Genomic DNA, 21,716 nt, shown 5'->3' with positions numbered 1-21,716 from the left:
TAATGTAACTCCATTTAATTCTCAACTGTGGAAACTCATTTGTCACTCAGTGATTGAAAGGGCTCTAACTACCAGCCCACACTATCTCAGCTTAGGATAACGTAACCACATGTTTTCATTTTATGGGCAAGATTTTGAGACTCCATAGATACCAACAGACTTTCTCTTTCTGGAGCAACATTCAACTGTAAACCTAGAAATAAAAGAGTTTTACAGGAGAAACGGGAGGGTGTTAAAATCTCCAGGGGTGGCTGTTTTATCCCCACCTTCATATTCTTCAAGTCATGAAGAAATTATCTGAATCCTAAAAAATATTACGAGTAAGTAGCGTTCATCACTCAGTCGTGTCTAACGCTTTGCCACCCCAAGGACTGTAGCCCACCAGGCTCCTCTGGATTCTCCAGGCAAGAATACTGGAGTGGGTTGCCATTCTCTTCACCAAGGAATCTTTTCTACCCAAGGATAGAACTTGGGTCTCCTGCACTGCAGGCAGATTCTTTACCATCTGAGCCACCAGGGAAGAAGGAGTAAAGAAACAAAACAATTAGGAAATGTGAGTTCAAGATCACTCACTCAGGAACAGAAGCTGATACCTCCCCTTACCAGAAAGTCTCCTACACAGTCACTTCCCAGTATCTACAGGAGCTGCTGTGCCATGCTCAACTTTCTTATAAGTTTGGGGGAGAGTGTTACATGTATATGTATGGCTGAATCCCTTTGCTGTCCTCCTAAAACTATCACAGCATTGTTAATTGACTATACTTCAGTATAACATTTTTAGAATTTTTAAATGACGTAATACAATGAAGATAGCCTTTCGTGTCCTAGATCCTGTTGATTGAATCCTCAGATGTGTCTCCAACTGATACCAAGGGCTGACTCTATACAACCTTTCACAAGCTCTTCTTTCTTATCTCCACAGAGTCCTCAAACAGATGATAATGACTGCAGAAAACCAATCCACAGTGACAGAGTTCATTCTCAGAGGTTTAACAAGTCACCCAGAGCTCCAGCTCCCCCTCTTCTTCCTCTTCCTTGGGATCTATTCCATCACCATGATAGGGAACCTGGGCATGATAACCCTGATTTGTCTGAACGCTCAGCTTCACACCCCCATGTACTATTTCCTCAGCAACCTGTCCTTTGTGGATCTCTGCTACTCCTCTGTCACTACCCCTAAGATGCTGGTGAACTTTGTGTCAGAGAAGAACACCATCTCCTATGCAGGGTGCATGGCCCAGCTCTGCTTGTTCCTGGTGTTTGTCATTGCTGAGTGTTACATGCTGACAGTGATGGCCTATGACCGCTATGTTGCCATCTGCAGACCTTTGCTTTACAACATCATCATGTCTCATCGAGTCTGCTCCCTGCTGGTGGCTGGGGTCTATATCATGGGGCTCATTGGCTCAACTATAGAGACTGGCCTCATGTTGAAGCTGCCCTATTGTGATTTTCTCATCAGTCATTACTTCTGTGACATCATCGCCCTCTTGAAGCTCTCTTGCTCTAGCACCTATGACATCGAGGTGACAACTTTCTTTTTGGCTGGATTCAACATTGTAGTCACCAGCCTAGAGGTCCTTATTTCCTATGCCTTCATCATCTCCAGGATTCTCCACATCACCTCCAGAGAGGGACAATCCAAAGCCTTCAGCACCTGCAGCTCCCATCTTGCAGCTGTGGGATTATTTTATGGGTCTGCTTCCTTCATGTACTTAAAACCCTCCACAGCCAGTTCCCTGGCCCAGGAGAACATGGCCTCCGTGTTCTACACCACAGTGATCCCTATGCTGAACCCTCTGATCTACAGCTTGAGAAATAAGGAGGTACAGGCTGCCATCCAGAAAACTCTGAGGTGGAAAAACTTTGAATGTAAATGTCATTGTTTCTCAGGTTGAAAGTGGAATAGAAATATAGGGGAGAAACCCTCTAAAATTCATACACACACGAATGGAGAACAACTGCTTCTCAACATGTCTGAATTGTTTCCATCTTCCCTTTCTCCCTTTCACATCTCTCATGCCTCTTGTGTCAGCTTGCTGGTTTCGAATTCATATTTTCTTCCTTTAGGGATAGTTTGGTTTTTGTTTTTTGTTTTTTTTGCTTGTCCTTGGCCCTCTGATAAACATGTATCCATCTTGACTGGAACATAAGATAAATTAGAACTTTCAGCAATGAGTTTAAGAGGGTTGTTCATTGATTTATCCTCCTCTATAAAGAATATATTATCCAAACTAATACTAATTTAAGCCTGTAGTACACAGGACAAATGGAGGTGAATTTGAAAGTCACCAAGAAGTAGCAAATACTGTTTCTCAACCAGATTTGTCCATTTTCTCTCTTATTATGCTGCTACTGTCTACTTACTACTGCCAAAGTTATTTAAATATTCCTTCACTCAATTAATGCCATAATCACCATCATAACCATAGTATCATCATCACTACATCTAACACTTTTGGATGCTAGTCAATTGTTTGAGTGTTTTGCTAAATTATCTCATTTATTCAGAGGAGGAAACTTTGATTTAGAGAGGTTAAATAACTTTCTCCAGATGACACAGCTGGTAAACAATTAACACTGATATTCAAACCAAAACCTCACCATACCCCGCCCCCATCTCTTGGCCAAAGGTCTCTATGTACCCTATCAGTCTTGGCATTATCATAACCTCTCTGCTGCTGCTGCTAAGTCGCTTCAGTCGTGTCCGACTCTGTGTGACTCCATAGACAGCAGCCCACCAGGCGCCCCCATCCCTGGGATTCTCCAGGCAAGAACACTGGAGTGGGTTGCCATTTCCTTCTCCAATGCATGAAAGTGAAAAGTGAAAGTGAAGCTGCTCAATCGTGTCCAATTCTTAGTGACCCCATGGACTGCAGCCCACCAGGCTCCTCCGTCCATGGGATTTTCCAGGCAAGAGTACTGAAGTGGGTTGCCATTTCCTTCTAAACTCTCAGTTTCAAACTTTTCCTGACAATACCTTTTTTGCAACTATTTTCCCGCATCTCCCAGACAACCAAGGAATATTCGACATTCCTGTACTCTTTTCTCCTTCCTCAGTGATTGACATTCTGTAACACCAGTCAACCTGACTCAGTAAATCCAATCAGCATGAGATAAAATGTCTTCCACCATTTGATCAAAACAGTATCAGGGATTCATGTTAAAGAATTAATTCTCTTGCACAGCAAAAGATTTGTGGGCATTATTTTAATTGTAACTCATAATTATTTTAAGGTAATAATAAAATAATGATTAGTTTTTTGTCATTTTATTTTAGGTGCAATACCTCATTCCTCACTCAGACATGAAAAAATGAATTCTGACTTTCTCTGAGATTTAACATTCTGAGATTTAAATGCTCATAGTAATTTTTTTGCTTTGTTTAGATTTTCTATATTAGGTGCACAGAAAAACTGAGTAAATGATACAGAGATTTCCCATATACTCTCTGACCCCGTGCACGCACAGCTTCCTCCATTAACAGCATCCTCCATGAAAGTGGTATATTTGTTACAATAGATGAACACACATTGACACATCATTATCATCCAAAGACCATAGTTGACATTAGGGTTCACTCCTGGTGTTGTGCATTGTGAGTTTGGACAACTATGTAACGACATATATTCATTATATGTGTGAACACTATATACTGGTCATTACTAGAGTTTCACTGTTCTAAAAACTCTCTGTGCTCTACCTGTTCATCCCTCCCTTTGCAGAATCCATGACAACCTTTGATCTCTTTACTGTTTCCTTGATTCCTTGGTTTTGCCTCCTCCAGATTGCTGTAGATTTGACTTATACCACTTTGTACTATGCATTTAAGTTTCCTCCGTGTCTTTTTATGGCTTGATAGCTTATTTCTTTGGAGCACTGAGTAATATTTTATTGCCTGGATATACCACAGTTTATTTTCCATTTACCAACTGAAGGACATCTTGATTATTTCCAAGTTTTGACACTTAAGAACACAGCATGAGGAGACAATTGTGCAGACATAAGTTTCAGATCCTTTGGTTAAATACCAAAGAGCACAGTTTCTGGATTGTGTGATAAGAGTTTGTTTAGTTTGATAAGAAACTGCCAAACTGTCTTCCAAAGTGACTGTGCCATTTTCCATTCTCACCAGCAGTGGATGAATTCGTGTTACTCTGCATCCTTACCAGCACATTCTAATAGGTGTGGAGTAGTATCCCACTCTTGTTTCAACTTGCATTTCCTGATGACAAATGATGTGGAGTATCTTTTCATATGCTTATTTGCCATCTGTATATCTTCTGTGTTAGGTGTCTCCTAAGATCTCGGGCCCATTTTTTAATCAGGTTGTTTCCTTATTTTCCATATTTTTGTTGAAATATATTTGACATACAACATTGTGTGAATTTAAAGTGTACACATGTTAGTCTGATATATTTTATATGATTGCCATTACAGCAATAATTAGCACCTCTCTCAAGGAAGCCTGGCATGCTACAGTCCATAGGGTCACAAACAGTCAGACACCACTGAGTAACTGAACAACAACAGCAACACGTTGTATAGTTATCAGTTCGTTTTAGTGCTTTAAATGATTGCGTTTTAGTCTCTCAGCAAGTTTGAGGACTGTAATACAACATTGTTGCTATTTTCACAGTGTTGTACATCAGATCTCTAGGACTTATTTACCACTTACTGCAAGTTTGTACCTTAAACATCTGTCCTATATCCCTACACACCACCCCCCAAGTAACCACCATTTTACTTCTACAAGTTTGATGTTTTTAGATTCCACCTGTAAGTGATATGCAGTATTTGTCTTTCTTTGGCTGACTTACATTGTTTAGCATAATATACTCAAGGTTCATCCAAACTCTGTATTAAATATTTTAGATAACAGTTCTTTATCAGATACATCTTTTTTTAATTTATTTATTTCTTATTTTATTTTATTTTTTTACTTTACAATACTGTATTGGTTTTGCCATACATTGACATGAATCCACCACAGGTGTACATGAGTTCCCAACCCTGATCCCCCCTCCCACCACCCTTCCCATATCATCTCTCTGGGTCATCCCAGTGCACCAGCCCCAAGCATCCTGTATCCTGTGTCAAACCTAGACTAGCAATTCATTTCTTACATGATAGTATACATGTTTCAGTGCCATTCTCCCAAATCATCCCACCCTCGCCCTCTCCCACAGAGTCCAAAAGACTGTTCCATACATCTGTGTCTCTTTTGCTGTCTCGCATACAGGGTTATCATTACCATCTTTCTAAATTCCATATATATGTGTTAGTATACTGTATTGGTGTTTTTCTTTCTGGCTTACTTCACTCTGTATAATCGGCTCCAGCTTCATCCACCTCATTAGAACGGATTCAAATGTATTCTTTTTAATGGCTGAGTAATACTCCATTGTGTATATGTACCACAGCTTTCTTATCCATTCGTACACTCTCTGACATAAATCAGATATATCTTTTGCAAATATTTTCATGTAAACTACAGCCTGTCTTTTCATCCTCTTGACAATGTCCTTCTACAGAGTAGAAATTTTTAATTTTATTGAAGTCCAGCTTCTCAATTCCTTGTTTTATAAATCATTCTTTTTGTCTTGTACCTAAAAGGTCATTGCCACACCCAAGGTCATCTAGATTTTTCCAGTTACCTTCTAGGAATTTTACAGTTTTGTATTTTACATTTAAGCTTGAGATATTTTAAGTTAGTTTTTGTGAGCAATGTAAACTCTTGTGTGATTCATTTTCTTACATGTTGTACGGAACCATTCTTTAATAACATTATCTTGGCTCCATTGTTTGTTTGTTTGTTTTCTTTACAAAGGTCAGTTGTCAATGACCAATTGTCTGTATTTATGTGAGTCTATTTCTAGGATCTCTATTCCATTGATCTCTTTGTCTAGCCTGCCTACAGTACATGATTGCTATCACTTTAGATCAATAGTAAGTCATGACATTGAGTAGTATCAGTCCTCCAACTTTTAATTCAGTTCTACTTCTTCAGTGTGCATTGGCAATTCTGAGTCTTTTGCCTCTCTGTATAAACTTTGTAATCAGTTTGTCATTATCCACAAAATAACCTGCTGGGACTTTGACTGGAATTGTGTAGAATCTATAGATCAAGTTCAGAAGAAGTGAAATTGTGACAATATCAAGTCTTCAGGTTCACACACATGGAGTAACTCCATTAATTTTGTTATTCTTTCAGTTATTTCATCAGCATTTTGTAGTTTTCCTCATAAAGAGTTTGCACATATCTTGTTAGATTTATTTGAAGTATCATTTTATGGGCTGCTAATGTAAATGGGGTTGTGTTTGTAACTTTAAATTCCACATAGTCTTTGCTGATACAGGAAAGCAATTGACTTCTGTATGTTAACTTACATCCTTCCACCTTGTTATAATCACTTGTGGTTTCAGGAGTTTTCTTGTTGATTCTTTTAGATTTTCTGTATGACAACTATGCCATCTATGAAGAAAAACAGTTTTATGTCTCTCTTCCTGATCTGTATACATTTTATTTCCTTTTCTTGTCTTACTGACTACCTAGGGCCAACACTATATTGAAAAGCAGTCATGAGAGGGACATCCTTGCCTTGCTCCTAATCTTAGTGGGGAAGTTTCAAGTTTTTCATCATTAAGTATGATGTTAACTTTAGGTTTTGTGTAGGTATTCTCTTTCAAGTAGAGAAAGTTCCTCTTTACTGTTAGTTTACAGAGAGTTTTTATCATGCTTGAGTTTTGGACTTTGTCAAATGCCTTTTCTGCAACCATTGGTGTGATCATGTGATTTTTCTTCCTTAAACCATTTATCAGTTGAATTACATCAACTGATTTTTAAATGTTGAAACAATCTTGCACAACTGGAAAAAATAACACTTAGTCATAGTGCATAATTTTTTAATATATTGTTAGATTCTACTTGCTGATATTTTGTTGAAGATTTTTGCGTCTGTGTTTATGAGAGAGATTAGTCTATAGTTTTTGTTAGTTTTTCTCATATACTGTCTTTGTCTACTCTTAGATGTAAGTTAATGTTGACTTCATAGAATGTTCTTAAAAGTAATTACTCTGCTTATATCATCCAAGAGAAATTTTAGAGAATGCATATCATTTCTTTTTAAAATATTTGATAGAATTCACCACTGAACATATGTAAGCCTGGAAAGGATGGCTAGTGCTAATGTGCTTAGTTGCTCAGTTATGTCCAACTCTCTGTGACATCATGGACTGCAGCCTGCCAGGCTCCTCTGTCCATGAGATTCTCTAGGCAAGAATACTGGAGTGAGTAGCCATTTCCTTCTCTAGGGGATCTTCCCAACCCAGGGATCGAACTCAGGTCTCCTGCATTGCAGGAAGATTCTTTACCATCTGAGCCACCAGGAAAGCCACCAGAGTTGGCTGGAGTAGAGTATTTCCTTTTCTCTACATGGAAGGTTAAACCCAGCTGGAGCTTTCCCCTGTGGCCTGCCAGGCCTGCAAGGAAAAGTCTTGTAATCGTTAATGCTCCAGTTCAAAAGATCACACATAGATATTTGCTTGGAGCATGACTCTTCAGCTTCAAGGGTCTATTCAGGCCTCCTCTATGAGTCCATTCTTCCAGAAGCAGACACAACTATACTGTTGATGTGTTCACTCCAAGGGGAGATCAGGCAGAAACTGTATGCAGGGGATGAGGATGAGAACTGGGCACATGGACTGGAGGTGTTTATGCTGTGTATGTGTTGGCCCCTCACATTTTAAGAAGAGTGGAAATGAGGAGCAGTGAGAGTAAGCCGTGGCCCATGGGCAGGTTCCTAAGAACAGGGTGGCTCTCCATGAGCAACTGCCTTTGGCTTGGAACTTCAAAGCATCTTAGGATTCAAATCAGGCCTTCCAAGGTTGTTAAAGTAGTTTGTCCAGGTAGGAAATGAGAACATAATTTATTTAACACCATATAATTTTATTTTTTATTTACTTTTAATTGTGGTTAAAAAAACACACACATAACATAAAATTTACTACCTTAACTATTTTAAGTGCATAGTTCGGTTCATCAGTGTTAGCTATGTGTACACTGTTGTGAAAAAGATCTCTGGAAAGTTTTCATCTTGTGAGTCTGAAACTCTATTCCCATTACACAATGACTCTCATTTTCTTCCTCCCTGAAGCCCCTGGTAACCACCGTTCTACTTCTCTTCTTAAGAATTTGACTATTTCAAATAGCTTATATAAGTGGAATCATACAATATTTGTCTTTTTGTGGCTGGCTTACTTCACTTAGCATAATATTCTCAGGTTCATCCATTGTAGCATTATGGCAGGATTTCCTTACTTTTTAAGGAGGAATATATATTTCGTTGTATGTATGTATCAAATTTTCTTTATTCATTCATCATTGATGGACATATGGGTTGCTCCTACCTCTTGGCTGTTGTGTATACTGCTGCATGAACACTGGCATGCAAATCCTGCTGTCAATTCTCTTAGATATATTGCAGAAGTATGATACTGAATCGTATAGTAGTTCTATTTTTATTCTTTTAGGAAACTTCATATTGTTTTCCATAGTGATTACTCCATTTTACAGACTCACCAGTAACACACAAGTGTTCCAATTTTTCTATATTTTCACTTATACTTGCTGTTTTCTGGATTTTTTTCTAATAGTAGCCATTATAGTAAGTGTGAGATTATACCTCATTGTGACTTACTTTTGACTTACATTGTCTGGTGTTTAGTAATATCGAACATTTTTTCAGTTGCTTGTTGACTATATGTCATCTTTAGACAAATGTCTATTTAAATCTATCTTAGTTCATTGCAGTTGCTATAGCAAAATACGATAGCTTGGAAGCAACCTAAACCTCCAGCAAAAGAGGAATACATAAAGAAGATGTGGTACATATACACAATGGAATATTATTCGGCCATAAAAAGGAATGAAATTGGGTCATTTGTGAAGACATAGATGGACCTATGAACTGTAACAGAGTAAATAAAGTAAGTCAGAAAGAGAAAAACAAATGTCATACATTAATGCACACGTGGAATCTAGAAAAACGGTACAGGTGATCATACTTGCAAAGCAGAAGTGAAGACACAGATGTAGAGAATGATGTATAGATAATAAGGAGGAAGGTGGCGATGAGAGGAATTGAGAGATTGGAAATGACACATATACACTGTTGATACTCTCTGTAAATACATAGCTAAGGAGAACTGATTGTGTAATACAGGGAACTCAGTGCTCTGAGGTGACCTAGATGGGAAGAAAATCCAAAAAGGAGGAGGATATATGTACATGTAGCTGATTCACTTTGCTGTACTGTAGAAACTAACATAACATTGGAAAGCAAGTATACTACAATAAAAATTAATTATAAAACTAAATAAAATAGATAGCCAACAGGAAACTACTATATAGCACAGGGAATCTCCTCAATACTTTGCAATAGTCTAAACAGATACAGAATTTGAAAAAGAATAGATAGATGTGTACATGTTACTGAGTCACTTTGCTCTGCACCTGAAACTAATGAAAAACTGTTAGTCATCTCTACTCCAATATAAAATTAAAATTGAAAAATAAACTGATTTTCTATTAATACAAAAAGTAAAATAAAATAAAAATTTTTGTGTGATAATTACACAACTGTGATTATATTAAAAGTCACTAAATTGGAAAAAAAAATCTACTCCACATGTGTTTGTTGTGAGAATCAGTTAGAAACAGTAGCAATTACCTAAGAGAAGCTCTTCTCAAAGCAGAAGCATGAGAGGTAAGTCCAACCTTGCAAACGCATCCCTTGCACACACATCCCTTGCACCTGCTTACATCGCATCTGTTAATGTCTGATTGACCAAAATGGCTCATGTGTCCTAGCTGATCATCAGTGAGGCACAGAAATATATGCTACCTAAAGATGCTTACTCCTTGGAAGGAAAGTTATGACCAACCTAGATAGCATATTCAAAAGCAGAGACATTACTTTGCCAACAAAGGTCTGTCTAGTCAAGGCTCTGGTTTATCCAGTGGTCATGTATGGATGTGAGAGTTGAACTCTGAAGAAAGTTGAGCGCCGAAGAATTGATGCTTTCGAACTGTGGTGTTGGAGAAGGCTGTTGAGAGTCCCTTGGACTGCAAGGAAATCCAACCAGTCCATTCTGAAGGAGATCAGTCCTGGGTGTTCTTTGGAAGGACTGATGCTGAAGCTGAAACTCCAATACTTTGGCTACCTCATGCGAAGAGTTGACTCATTGGAAAAGACCCTGATGCTGGGAGGGATTGGGAACAGGAGGAGAAGGGGACGACAGAGGATGAGATGGCTGGATGGCATCACCGACTCGATGGACATGAGTTTGGGTGAAGTCTGGGAGTTGGTGATGGACAGGGAGGCCTGACGTGCTGCAATTCATGGGTTGCAAAGTGTTGGACATGACTGCGTGACTGAACTGAACTGAATTGAACTGAAAATGAAACCATGGCAAGGTGTGGATCCATAATACTACTAACTGAGTGACAGAATTCTGACCAATAATGCAAACTTCCACACTGAAGCATAGTCATCCCTCAGCATCTGCAGAGGATTGGTCACAGGACCCACCTTGGATAATGAAATATGCAGGTGCTCGGGTCCCATAATCAGTGTTTCAACACTCTCAGTTTTATAACTTCACCTTTGATGTGTGTTAAATAAATGGCAAAGCCCGTCACTCATCCAAAGTTTCCTTTTTCCCAGAAGAGAATCTTTCCAAAGAAAAACTCACAAGACAGTGATTGACTCCTCAGCTCTTAGCATGCTAACACTTTTCCAAAAAACCTTCCTTTATCACTAATATGTCATTGAGATCAAAGTGTTCTGATGTATTCTGGAAACCTTTACTCAATGTTGTAGATATATAAACCAGTAGAGAGGAACGCTCTGATTCCCACACACACCTGCATGAAAAGATCAGTGTAATCTATAGTGCCTTAAAATTCTATGGAAATGGCCTCTTCTAATAATCTGCTGCTTTTAGTACTTCCTTGATAACTAACTAGATCCCCAAATTATTTACTTCTTCATTAGAACTTACACTTAGTTGAGTATCTTGAGCCACAGTTTTCCATCATAGCTAAAACGCCCCAAATAATCCTTGGGAAAAAATTATGAAATCTGACTCTACTGGTCTTGAAATAATGTCTGAAACTTTCCACTCAGCATCTTTCTAACTGTTAAACCTACAGTTGTTCATAATCATTAGGACAGTTCCTGCAGCTGCCATGCATAACCAGGAATTACCATACTTCACCTAGTATCTCAGACTTACATACTTGCCACCCCCACACCACATTTTTAACATAGCTCTACTGTCATTGGTCAAAATGCAATATTCAAAAATGACTTATTGTGAGGTAAATTAAATTACTATAAGCAGAATCAGGCTTTAATATGCTTATCAGTTCAGTTCAATTCAGTTCAGTCACTCAGGCATGTCCAACTCTTTGCAACCCCATGAATCACAGCATGCCAGGCCTCCCTGTCCATCACCAACTCCCAGACTTCACCCAAACTCATGTCCATCGAGTCGGTGATGCCATCCAGCCATCTCATCCTCTATCATCCCCTTCTCCTCCTGCTCCCAATCCCTCCCAACATCAGGGTCTTTTCCAATGAGTTAACTCTTCTCATGAGGTGGCCGAAGTATTGGAGTTTCAGCTTTAGCATCAGTCCTTCCAAAGAACACCCAGGACTGATCTCCTTCAGAATGGACTGGTTGGATCTCCTTGCAGTCCAAGGGACTCTCAAGAGTCTTTTCCAACACCACAGTTCAAAAGCATCAATTCTGCAGCACTCAGCTTTCTTCACAGTCCAACTCTCACATCCATACGTGACCACTGGATAAACCATAGCCTTGACTAGACGGACCTTTGTTGGCAAAGTAATGTCTCTGCTTTTGAATATGCTATCTAGGTTGGTCATAACTTTCTTTCGAAGGAGTAAGTGTCTTTTAATTTCATGGCTGCAATCACCATCTGCAGTGATTTTGGAGCCCAAAAAAATAGTCTGACACTGTTTCCACTATTTCCCCAACTATTTCCCATGAAGCGATGGGACCAGATGCCATGATCTTCGTTTTCTAAATGTTGAGCTTTAAGCCAACTTTTTCACTCTCCTCTCACTTTCATCAAGAGGCTTTTTACTTCCTCTCCATTTTCTGCCGTAAGGGTGGTGTCATCTGCACATCTGAGGTGATTAATATTTTTCCTGGCAATCTTGATTCCAGCTTGTGCTTCTTCCAGCCCAGTGTTTCTCATGATGTACTCTGCATAGAAGTTAAATAAGCAGGGTGACAGTATACAGCCTTGACGTACTCCTTTTCCTATTTGGAACCAGTCTGTTGTTATCATACTTAAAAATGAAATCTGCAAAGGCAGCAACAAAATGAAGCAAGAAAGCATAGCATAAAGGAAAGCAAAGTAAATTGGAATTCAAGGAACTTGATTCCAGTCCCAACTGTGGCACCAGTTAGCTGTGTGGGCCTGGAAAACATATATAATACTTCTAAGTCTCCAACATCTGTTACTGAGGAGATTAGGTTAAATTATATACAAATTATAGATTTAATGGGTTACATATAGTTTAACCCATTCAAAATTAAATTATCGATGATTGCAGAAAATTTGCTTGGAAAATAGTCTTGGAACACTAAAGTTGGGTCAAGGGACATGACAAATAGGTCTGTTCTAAACATTGATCTAAACATAAAGACTTAAAGCTCTCTTTCTATATAAAAGGGAAAAAAAACTGGAATTTGCATTTTTCATTGAAAACACTGAGAAACAAAGCATTGTATCTTTTTCTTCAAATATTACTCCTTTCTCAATAAATTGATTTTCCTCAAGGTTTTCCTCAAGGCAGCTTTGACATCCTTGTTCCTCAAACTATATATCAGCGGATTTAGCATGGGCACCACAATGGTATAGAAGAGGGAGGACACTTTCCCTTGGTCAAGGGGCAAAACAGAAGGTGGTTTGAGATACACAAAAGCCCCAGAACCAAAGAAAAGGAAAACCACTATTATGTGGGAGCTGCATGTACTGAAAGCTTTGGACCTGCCCTCAGTGGAGTGAATGCGGAGAATGCTGGAGAGGATTAGAGCATAAGAGATGGAGATGGTGACAATGGGCATTCCAATGTCAATAGCCACAAATATGAAGACCACCAGCTCATGCATATAAGAGCTGTTACAAGAGAGCTCAAGGAGAGGTGGGATATCACACATGAAATGATTGATGAGGTTGTCAGCACAGAAGATCAGACTTGCTATGCTTCCTGTGTGGGCCATGGCCCCTGAAAACCCCATCACATACACACCCAACAAAAGCAGTAAACAGACCTTAGGAGACATGGTGACTGTGTACACCAGTGGCTTACAGATGGCAACATAGCGGTCATATGCCATCGCTGACAGGACAAAGGACTCAGAGATGACAAAGAAGCAGAAGAAAAACAGTTGAGTCAAACACCCCGCATGCAAGATGGTGTTCTTCTTCGAGACGAAACTCATCAGCATTTTGGGAGTGATAGTAGTGGAGTAACAGAAGTCTATTAAGGAGAGGTTGAAGAGGAAGAAGTACATGGGGGTGTGCAGGCACGAGTTCAACCCAATCAGCGTTATCAAGCCCAGGTTCCCCACTACGGTGACCACATAGAAACCTAGAAACAGGAGGAAGAGGGGGATGTGCAGTCCTGGCTGGTCTGTTAAGCCTGCGAGGATGAATTCTGTCACCGAAGAGTTCTCAGCTCCCATTCTCCCCTGAAGAAAAACTGGTCCATGGGGAAAAGAAAAGAGAACCACTTAAAAACAAGACCACCAACCTCCCAGTCCCACTGTCGAATTCCTGAGAATGGAATCCACAGAGATATTTGAGCTTTAGTGTGGAAGGAGGGTTTCTACTGTTTCTATGGATCTATCTTTCCAACCGTAGTGTCTTTAACTTCCAGAGAACAATAAAGAGGCTAGATTAGGCCTCCAGAGTGAGAACTGGCACTACTTGAGAAAGCAAAAAGCAGAAAACTCCTTCACAAGTAAGATAGATATCTTTTAGATCTTTAAGTCAGTCCGTTTTCTGAGTCCCCTTTCTCCTGCCTCTGTTTCAGTTGCTGACACCTGGGGACTTTCCCTGGAAAGAATCCTGACTGGCGGAAGACACTCTGACTTCTCAGAGCTCCCACCTCTGGGCCACTGCTATCACATCAAAAAAGTGAGGTGACATTTTTTCCAAAATCTCCTAACTCTAGTGGCCTTAGGTTTACTAATAATGTTTTAAGCTAGCACTTATTAAGTGGTCACTTACATGTACTAAGAGCTATGTGACTATATCTTTATCCCCATTTTGTAGATGAGACAACTGAGTTAAGTAACTCATCCAAGTCCCAAAACTGCTGAGTAGCAGCCAGAAGGTGAACTTGGGCAGTCTGACTCTCACCGTTTGCACTGGTAACCACCACGTTACATGACTGACCAGAGCCAGGCACACACTCACCTTCCTTTAGTGTAGAGCTGTAATGCTATACTTCAGTGTCTCTTGTCCACAATGGTCCTGGGAAGAAAATGACCACATCCATAGAAGAGGACAGCTTTGAGTTCAGAACTCTCTCCTCCCAGTCTGCTCCAGAGAATCATAACTTCTCATTTATCTTGTATCTCTTTCTGCCTCGAAGAGCTTGATTTCCAATTACTAACTTCCCAAAACACCCTCCAGCTACAAGGAAGAATACGGTGCCCTTTCCTGACTCATGGATAACGTGAGAATAGGCAGTTTTATTAGGATTGTAGATCTCAGTGACTTGATTATTCAGAAACTCCCTCAAGACCATTTTCTGAGAGATTACTTTCCCAGGGGAAGAAATGTTTGCTAATACCCCTGATATTGTTTAATTTGGCTTCTAGAGACAGTTTCTTTCAACAAACACTGGTCTGGTACAATTAAGAGAAAAATCATTGTGATAAAAATGACTGTCATCACCATTTCTTGAATATCCAATACTGTGCATAACACAAATCCTTTACACTGAGTTCTAGCTGCCAAGATCAAAAATACCATATACATATATTATTTATTTCTCACAATAATGATATTCATTTTAAAGGTAAGTTACTCAGAGAGACATTGTGTTTCAGAGCCCACAAGCCTGGGTCTATCTAACCCCAGGTACTTATTTTGTAATCACTAGCCTAAACTTCCTTCTGGTGAGAGCTGCTGAAATCCATAAAGCAATGTCCCTGCCTTCACAAATCTGGCAATCTGTTGGAAAGTAACAAATATGCAATGACTTTAATAAAAACAAGAAGTGTATCAAGGAATAGTAACACCAAGGGCTATTTATACTCATAAAATTTAGAGTGGGACACTCAATAATGTATTCATATTCCAATTTATTCCAGGAAGAACTGTACTGTATCTAGTTTTAACAAGGAAATTTTTGTGATTCCCTGCCCTTATCCTCTCAAGGGGTGTAAATTTAGTGGTAACAAATAATCTCTATCAGGTAACTGCTTTCAACTTCTGTCAGGAGCAGCCTTTCTCTGAATTAAAACTCCCTTTGGCTGTCCCTGCCTTCCACCCACTTTTTTTTTTAATAAAATTATTTTTTCTGTTTATTTATTTTACTTTACAATATTGCATTGGTTTTGCCATACATTGACTTGAATCTGCCATGGGTGTACATGTGTTCCCCATCCTGAACCCCCCCTCCCACCTCCCTACCCATCCCATCCCTCTGGATCATCCCAGTGCACCACCCGCTTTTCATCGAGTGCTCCTCTCTATTGACTTTTCACCTTCTCAGGCTCACAGACTGAATCCTGGTGGATAAGATTCCCAGGGCAGTGATACATCCAAATTTGTTCTTCCTCTTTGGTTTGCTTCTGTCTTTATCTTCTCCCCAACACAAACTTCTGCCTTGTCAAAAATTGTTTATCCTTTGTCTTGATCTTTCAATCTTTTCTTACTTTCTTTAATATCAAGCCTACATACTCAGAATTTTGACCTGAAAAGACTCAGGAAATTACCAAATCCAGTGTTTCACAAACATGGCTAAGCACTAAAAGTTCCTAGAGTGTTTATTAAAAAGAAATTCTGAGAAAAGTGAGGGAAATTAAGAGATATAAATTTCCAGTTGCAGAACAAATGAGTCGTGAGTATAAAATGTACAGTCTGATACTATAGAATATAGTATGATAGATGATAACTATAGATGATAACTATAGAATATGGACAGTAACTATAGTATCTTTGTATGGTGACATATTGTAGCTCGACTTACGATAGTGATCACTTTGAAACATATAGAAATATCAAATCACTATGTGGTGTAACAGGAGCTAACATAGCGTTGTAGGTCAGTTACTCTTCCAAAATCAACAAACTCATAGAAAAAGAGATCAGATTTATGGTCCCCAGAGGCAGGGGCTGGGACAAGGAGTGGGGCTAGAGTTGGATGAAGACAGTCAAAAGGTACAAAGTTCCAATTATAAGATGAATAAGTATTAGGAATATAATGTACAGTATGATAAAATTAACACAGCTGAATGTTACATATGAAAGTTGAAAGTAAATTCTGGGTGCTCATCACAAAAAAATTTTTCCTCTTTCTTTAATGTCATATCTATATGAGAGGATAATTATCTATAAGTGATGATAAGTTATCACTAAACTTATAATAATAATCATTTCATAATGTAAGTCAAGTAATTATTCTCTACACCTTAAATATATACAATGCTGTATGTTAGTTATAGCTCAATAAAACTAAAAGAAGGAAAAAGGAAAAATTCTGGGCTCCACCCACATCCTCTGAATCAGCATGTCTGTGGGTATAAATGGCAGCCATATTTTTAAACCTTCTCTAGTGGTTCCAGTGCCAGAAACTTGCATATCCACAGAACCGATACTTATCCACACCTTAGAGACACAGAGCAGACCCAAGGGAGTAAAGTCAGTTGCCCAGTGTCACAGATCTAGTTCACATCTCCAGGTTTCCAGCCTCTCCTGGTCCATGTTGCCATATGACCTTCAGCTTGGCAGGCACACAGAGAACAAGCTATAGTAATCAGACTTCTGATTTCAAGTATAACAGAACAGCTATTATCACACTTACCCTGTGACCATAAGCAACTATCAGACTGGAAATAATATAAAGCACCTATCTGCAAGCATTGGGAAGCAGACAGCACGGAGATGAAATTCTTGAGAGAAGGCAAGAATGTAAGGTGACTGACACATTCAACCTAACTTTCTCCCTAATGACAATTTCCAAACAGAGCATAGTGAAGTGGAACCCAAGCAAATGACAACAGTCTCTACGAGTAGAATAAATAAAGACCAATGCTCGAGGATGTTAAGACAGCTGAAATTTGTGGGGCAAAGTATAGAGAGGAAGAAGCCAAAGATAAAGACCTTCAGGCATTTGGATACCAGGAATTAGGATGAGGTCTGAAACTGATACCTTCTCAGTAACAGCTAGTCTTCAGACTAAGGGCAAAACTGAACTGGATCCATCTTAGCAAAGCCTGAATTCAGATCTCAACAGGATCAAGGTGATCTAGTAAATTATCTGCATCCAAAGACAAACTCCTACATTCTGTAGAGAAGAATAACATAATCTACAGTTTCTACAGTATATTCATGATGTCCATCATTATAAAATGAAAAATTACTATAAATACAAAGAAGCAGGAAATTATGACCCATCATCAAGAAATAAAAATAAAGCTGCTATATGGTTCCAGAAATCCTACTCCTGGGCATATATCCAAAGAAAACCATAATTTGAAAAGATACATGCACCCTAATGTTCATTGCAGCACTATTTACAATAGCCAGAACATAGAAGCAACCTAAACGTCCATCAACAGAGGAATGGATAAAGAAGATTTGGTATATACAAACAATGGAATATTACTCGGCCATGAAAAGAATGAAATAATGACATTTGCAGCAACATGGATGGACTTAGAGATTGTCATACTGAGGAAAACACATCAGACAGAGAATTATAAGTATCATATGATGCTTTCTATGCATGGAACCCTCAGTTCAGTTCAGTTCAGTCGCTCAGTCGTGTCCGACTCTTGGCAACCCTTAAAAAATGGTAACATTCATCGCAGCACTGTTTATAATAGCCAGGACATGGAAACAACCTAGATGTCCATCAGCAGATGAATGGATAAGAAAGCTTTGGTACATGTACACAATGGAGTATTACTCAGCCGTTAAAAAGAATTCATTTGAATCAGTTCTGATGAGAGGGATGAAACTGGAGCCGATTATACAGAGTGAAGTAAGCCAGAAAGAAAAACACCAATACAGTATACTAACACATATATATGGAATTTAGAAAGATGGCAATGACGACCCTGTATGCAAGACAGGAAAAAAGACACAGCTGTGTATAACGGACTTTTGGACTCAGAGAGAGAGGGAGAGGGCGGGATGATTTGGGAGAATGGCATTCTATCATGTATACTATCATGTAAGAATTGAATCGCCAGTCTATGTCTGACACAGGATACAGCATGCTTGGGGCTGGTGCATGGGGATCACCCACAGAGATGTTATGGGGAGGGAGGTGGGAGGGGGTTTCATGTTTGGGAACACATGTAAGAATTAAAGATTTTAAAATTAAAAAAAAAATGGTAACATGAACTTATTTACAAAGCAGAAATAAAGTCACAGATGTAGAAAACAAGCTTCTGGTTACTGGGGGGAAGTAGGATGGGGGGAAATAAACTGGGAGATTGGGATTGACATATATACACACTACTACATATAAAAGAGATAACTAATAAGGACCTGCTATATAGCATGGGGAACAATACTCAACACTTTGTAATACCTATATGGGAAAAGAATCTAAAACAGAGTGCTATACATATACATTGTATTTCCTTTGCTGTACACCTGAATCTAACACGACATTGTAAATCAACTATGCTCCAATAAAAATTTTTAAAGAAACAGGAAAATATGACTCACAATCAAGAAGAAAAAATATTCAGTAAGTCAGATCCACATGTGACCTGAATGTTGCTATTAGCAAAGACTTTAAAGTAGCTTCTCTAATTATTTAGTTTTTAAATTTAGTTGAAAGAAATACAAAATTGACTAACAGATGGCAAATTCCAACAGATCTATTAAAACAGTAAAAATAAAGGAGATTTTCCCAAAAAATTCAAAACTGAAAAGTACAGTATTAGAAATTAAAAATTCATTAGATTGACTTAATAGCAGGCTCAGCACAGCCAAAGAAAGTTTTGCTTAAAAGCAAAACAGAACAATGGAAATTATCATACTAAAATGAAGATAGAAAAACAATAAAGACCACAGCAACCACAGACTTCAAAACAATGCCAACATATGTGTAATCAGAGTTTCAAAAGGTGGGTTAGGTGAGAACTGGAGTAAACAGAATATTTTTAAAGATTATAGATGAAAGTTTTCCCGATTTGATGAAATAATGAACCCACAGAATTAAAAAAAAAAAAAGCCCAGAATTGGTGTTAGATTATCTTATTTACAAAGCAGAAACAGAGATACAGACATAGAAATATGTCTGAATGTATGGATACCAAAGGGAGTGGTGGGATGAATTGGGATTTGGGATATATATGTTATTGACACTATGTCTAAAATAGATAACTAATGATAACCTAACTGTGTAGCACAGGGAACTCTATTCTGTGCTCTGTGGAGACCTAAATGGGAAGGAACCACAAAAAAGAAGGGATATATAATATATACGCAGAGCTGGTTTACTTTGCTGTGCAGTACGAACTAAAACAATGTTGTAAAACAACTGTACCTCAATAAAATTTTTTAAGATGGTAAAATGTATGCTATATGTTTTTATTTTTTTACATATTTTATTTTATTTTATTATTTTTTTTAATTTTAAAATCTTTAATTCTTACATGTGTTCTAGCACAACAAAAACTGAAGCAGTTTCTGTTCTTTCCTAGAAAAAAACAGCCCAGGAAACCATAAGCAATATGAATATAAAATATACCACACCTAAGCTTATCATACTTATACTAATGAAAACCAAAGAAAAAAGAAAAAGTCTAAAAGCAATCATGATAGAAGGGACATTGTTTTCAAAGGAGCAAAAAATATAACTGACCTGTTACTTAAAAACAGAAGTCAAAGAACATTGAAATTACATCTTTAAAACTGAAAGAGAAAAATGTTTCATATTCTATTTGTGGTAGCATATTCTTCCAAAATAGAAAAGAGAGAAAAAATTTCAAACAAATTAAAGGTGAAAGAAATTGTCCCCAGTAAAGTCTACACTACCAAAAAAAAAAAAAAATGAGGGGCAGGAGGGATCAGTTCAGTTCAGTCGCTCAGTGGTGTCTGACTCTTTGCAACCCCATGGACTGCAGCACACCAGGCCTCCCTATCCATCACCAACTCCCAGAGTTTACTCAAACTCATGTCCATTGAGTCAGTGATGCCATCCAACCATTTCATCCTCTGTTGCCCCCTTCTCCTCTCCCTTCAATCATTCCCAGCATCAGGGTTTTTTCCAATGAGTTACTTCTTCACATCAGGTGGCCAAAGTATTGGAGTTTCAGCTTCAGCATCAGTCCTTCCAATGAACATTCAGGACTGATTTCCTTTAGGATGGACTGGTTGGATCTCCTTGTAGTCCAAGGGACTCTCAAGAGTCTTCTCCAACACCACAGTTCAAAGGCATCAATTCTTTGGCACTCAGCTTTCTTTACAGTCCAACTCTCACATAAACCATAGCCTTGACTAGATCGACCTTTGCTGGCAAATAATGTCTCTGCTTTTGAATATGCTGTCTAGGTTGGTCATAACTTTTCTTCCAAAGAGTAAGCATCTTTTTATTTCATGGCTACAGACAACATCTGCAGTGATTTTGGAGCCCAGAAAAATAGTCTGCCACTGTTTCCACTGTTTCTCCATCTATTTCCCATGAAGTGATGGGACCGGATACCGTGATCTTTGTTTTCTGAATGTTGAGCTTTAAGTCAACTTTTCCGCTCTCCTCTTTCACTTTCATCAAGAGGCTCTTTAGTTCTTCCTCACTTTCTGCCATTAGGGTGGTGTCATCTGAATATCTGAGGTTATTGATATTTCTCCTGGCAATCTTGATTCCAGCTTGTGCCTCCTCCAGCCCAGCATTTCTCATGATGTACTCTGCATATAAGTTAAATAAGTAGTGTGACAGTATACAGCCTTGATGTACTCCCTTTCCTATTTGGAACCAGTCTGTTGTTCCATGTCCAGTTCTAACTGCTCTGTGAAGCACTTCCTGACCTGCATACCGACTTCTCAAGAGGCAGGTCAGGTGGTCTGGCATTCCCATCTCTTCAAGAATTTTCCACAGTTTATTGTGATCCACATAGTCAAAGGTTTTGGCATAGTCAATAAAGCAGAAATAGATGTTTTTCTGGAACTCTTTTGCTTTTTCGATGATTCAACGGATGTTGTCAATTTGATCTCTGGTTCCTCTTCCTTTACTAAAACCAGCTTGAACATCTGGAAGTTCACGGTTCACATATTGTTGAAGCCTGGCTTGGAGAATTTTAGGTATTACTTTACTAGCATGTGAGATGAGTGCAATTGTGCAATAGTTTGAGCATTCTTTGGCAGTGCCTTTCTTTGGGATTGGAATGAAAACTGACCTTTTCCAGTCCTCTGGCCACTGCTGATT

The 21,716-nt window shown here is 38.7% G+C and overlaps 2 protein-coding genes across 2 annotated transcripts; one reads left to right on the top strand and one right to left on the bottom strand.

Moving 5' to 3' along the window:
• Positions 1–941: 941 nt before the first annotated feature.
• LOC138083471 (olfactory receptor 8A1-like) lies at positions 942–1,898 on the top strand. Its single transcript, XM_068977343.1, has one exon. It carries the CDS (start codon positions 942–944, stop codon positions 1,896–1,898), a length of 957 nt encoding a protein of 318 aa, XP_068833444.1.
• Positions 1,899–12,840: 10,942 nt separating this feature from the next.
• LOC138083903 (olfactory receptor 8B12-like) lies at positions 12,841–13,782 on the bottom strand. Its single transcript, XM_068977881.1, has one exon. The coding sequence runs from the start codon at positions 13,780–13,782 to the stop codon at positions 12,841–12,843; it is 942 nt and encodes a 313-aa protein (XP_068833982.1).
• Between the last annotated feature and the right edge of the window lie 7,934 nt (positions 13,783–21,716).

Source organism: Capricornis sumatraensis, chromosome 8 (assembly GCF_032405125.1).
Source record: "Capricornis sumatraensis isolate serow.1 chromosome 8, serow.2, whole genome shotgun sequence".
NCBI classification, from domain to species: domain Eukaryota; kingdom Metazoa; phylum Chordata; class Mammalia; order Artiodactyla; family Bovidae; genus Capricornis; species Capricornis sumatraensis.
This window is presented reverse-complemented; position numbering and strand designations above follow the sequence as displayed.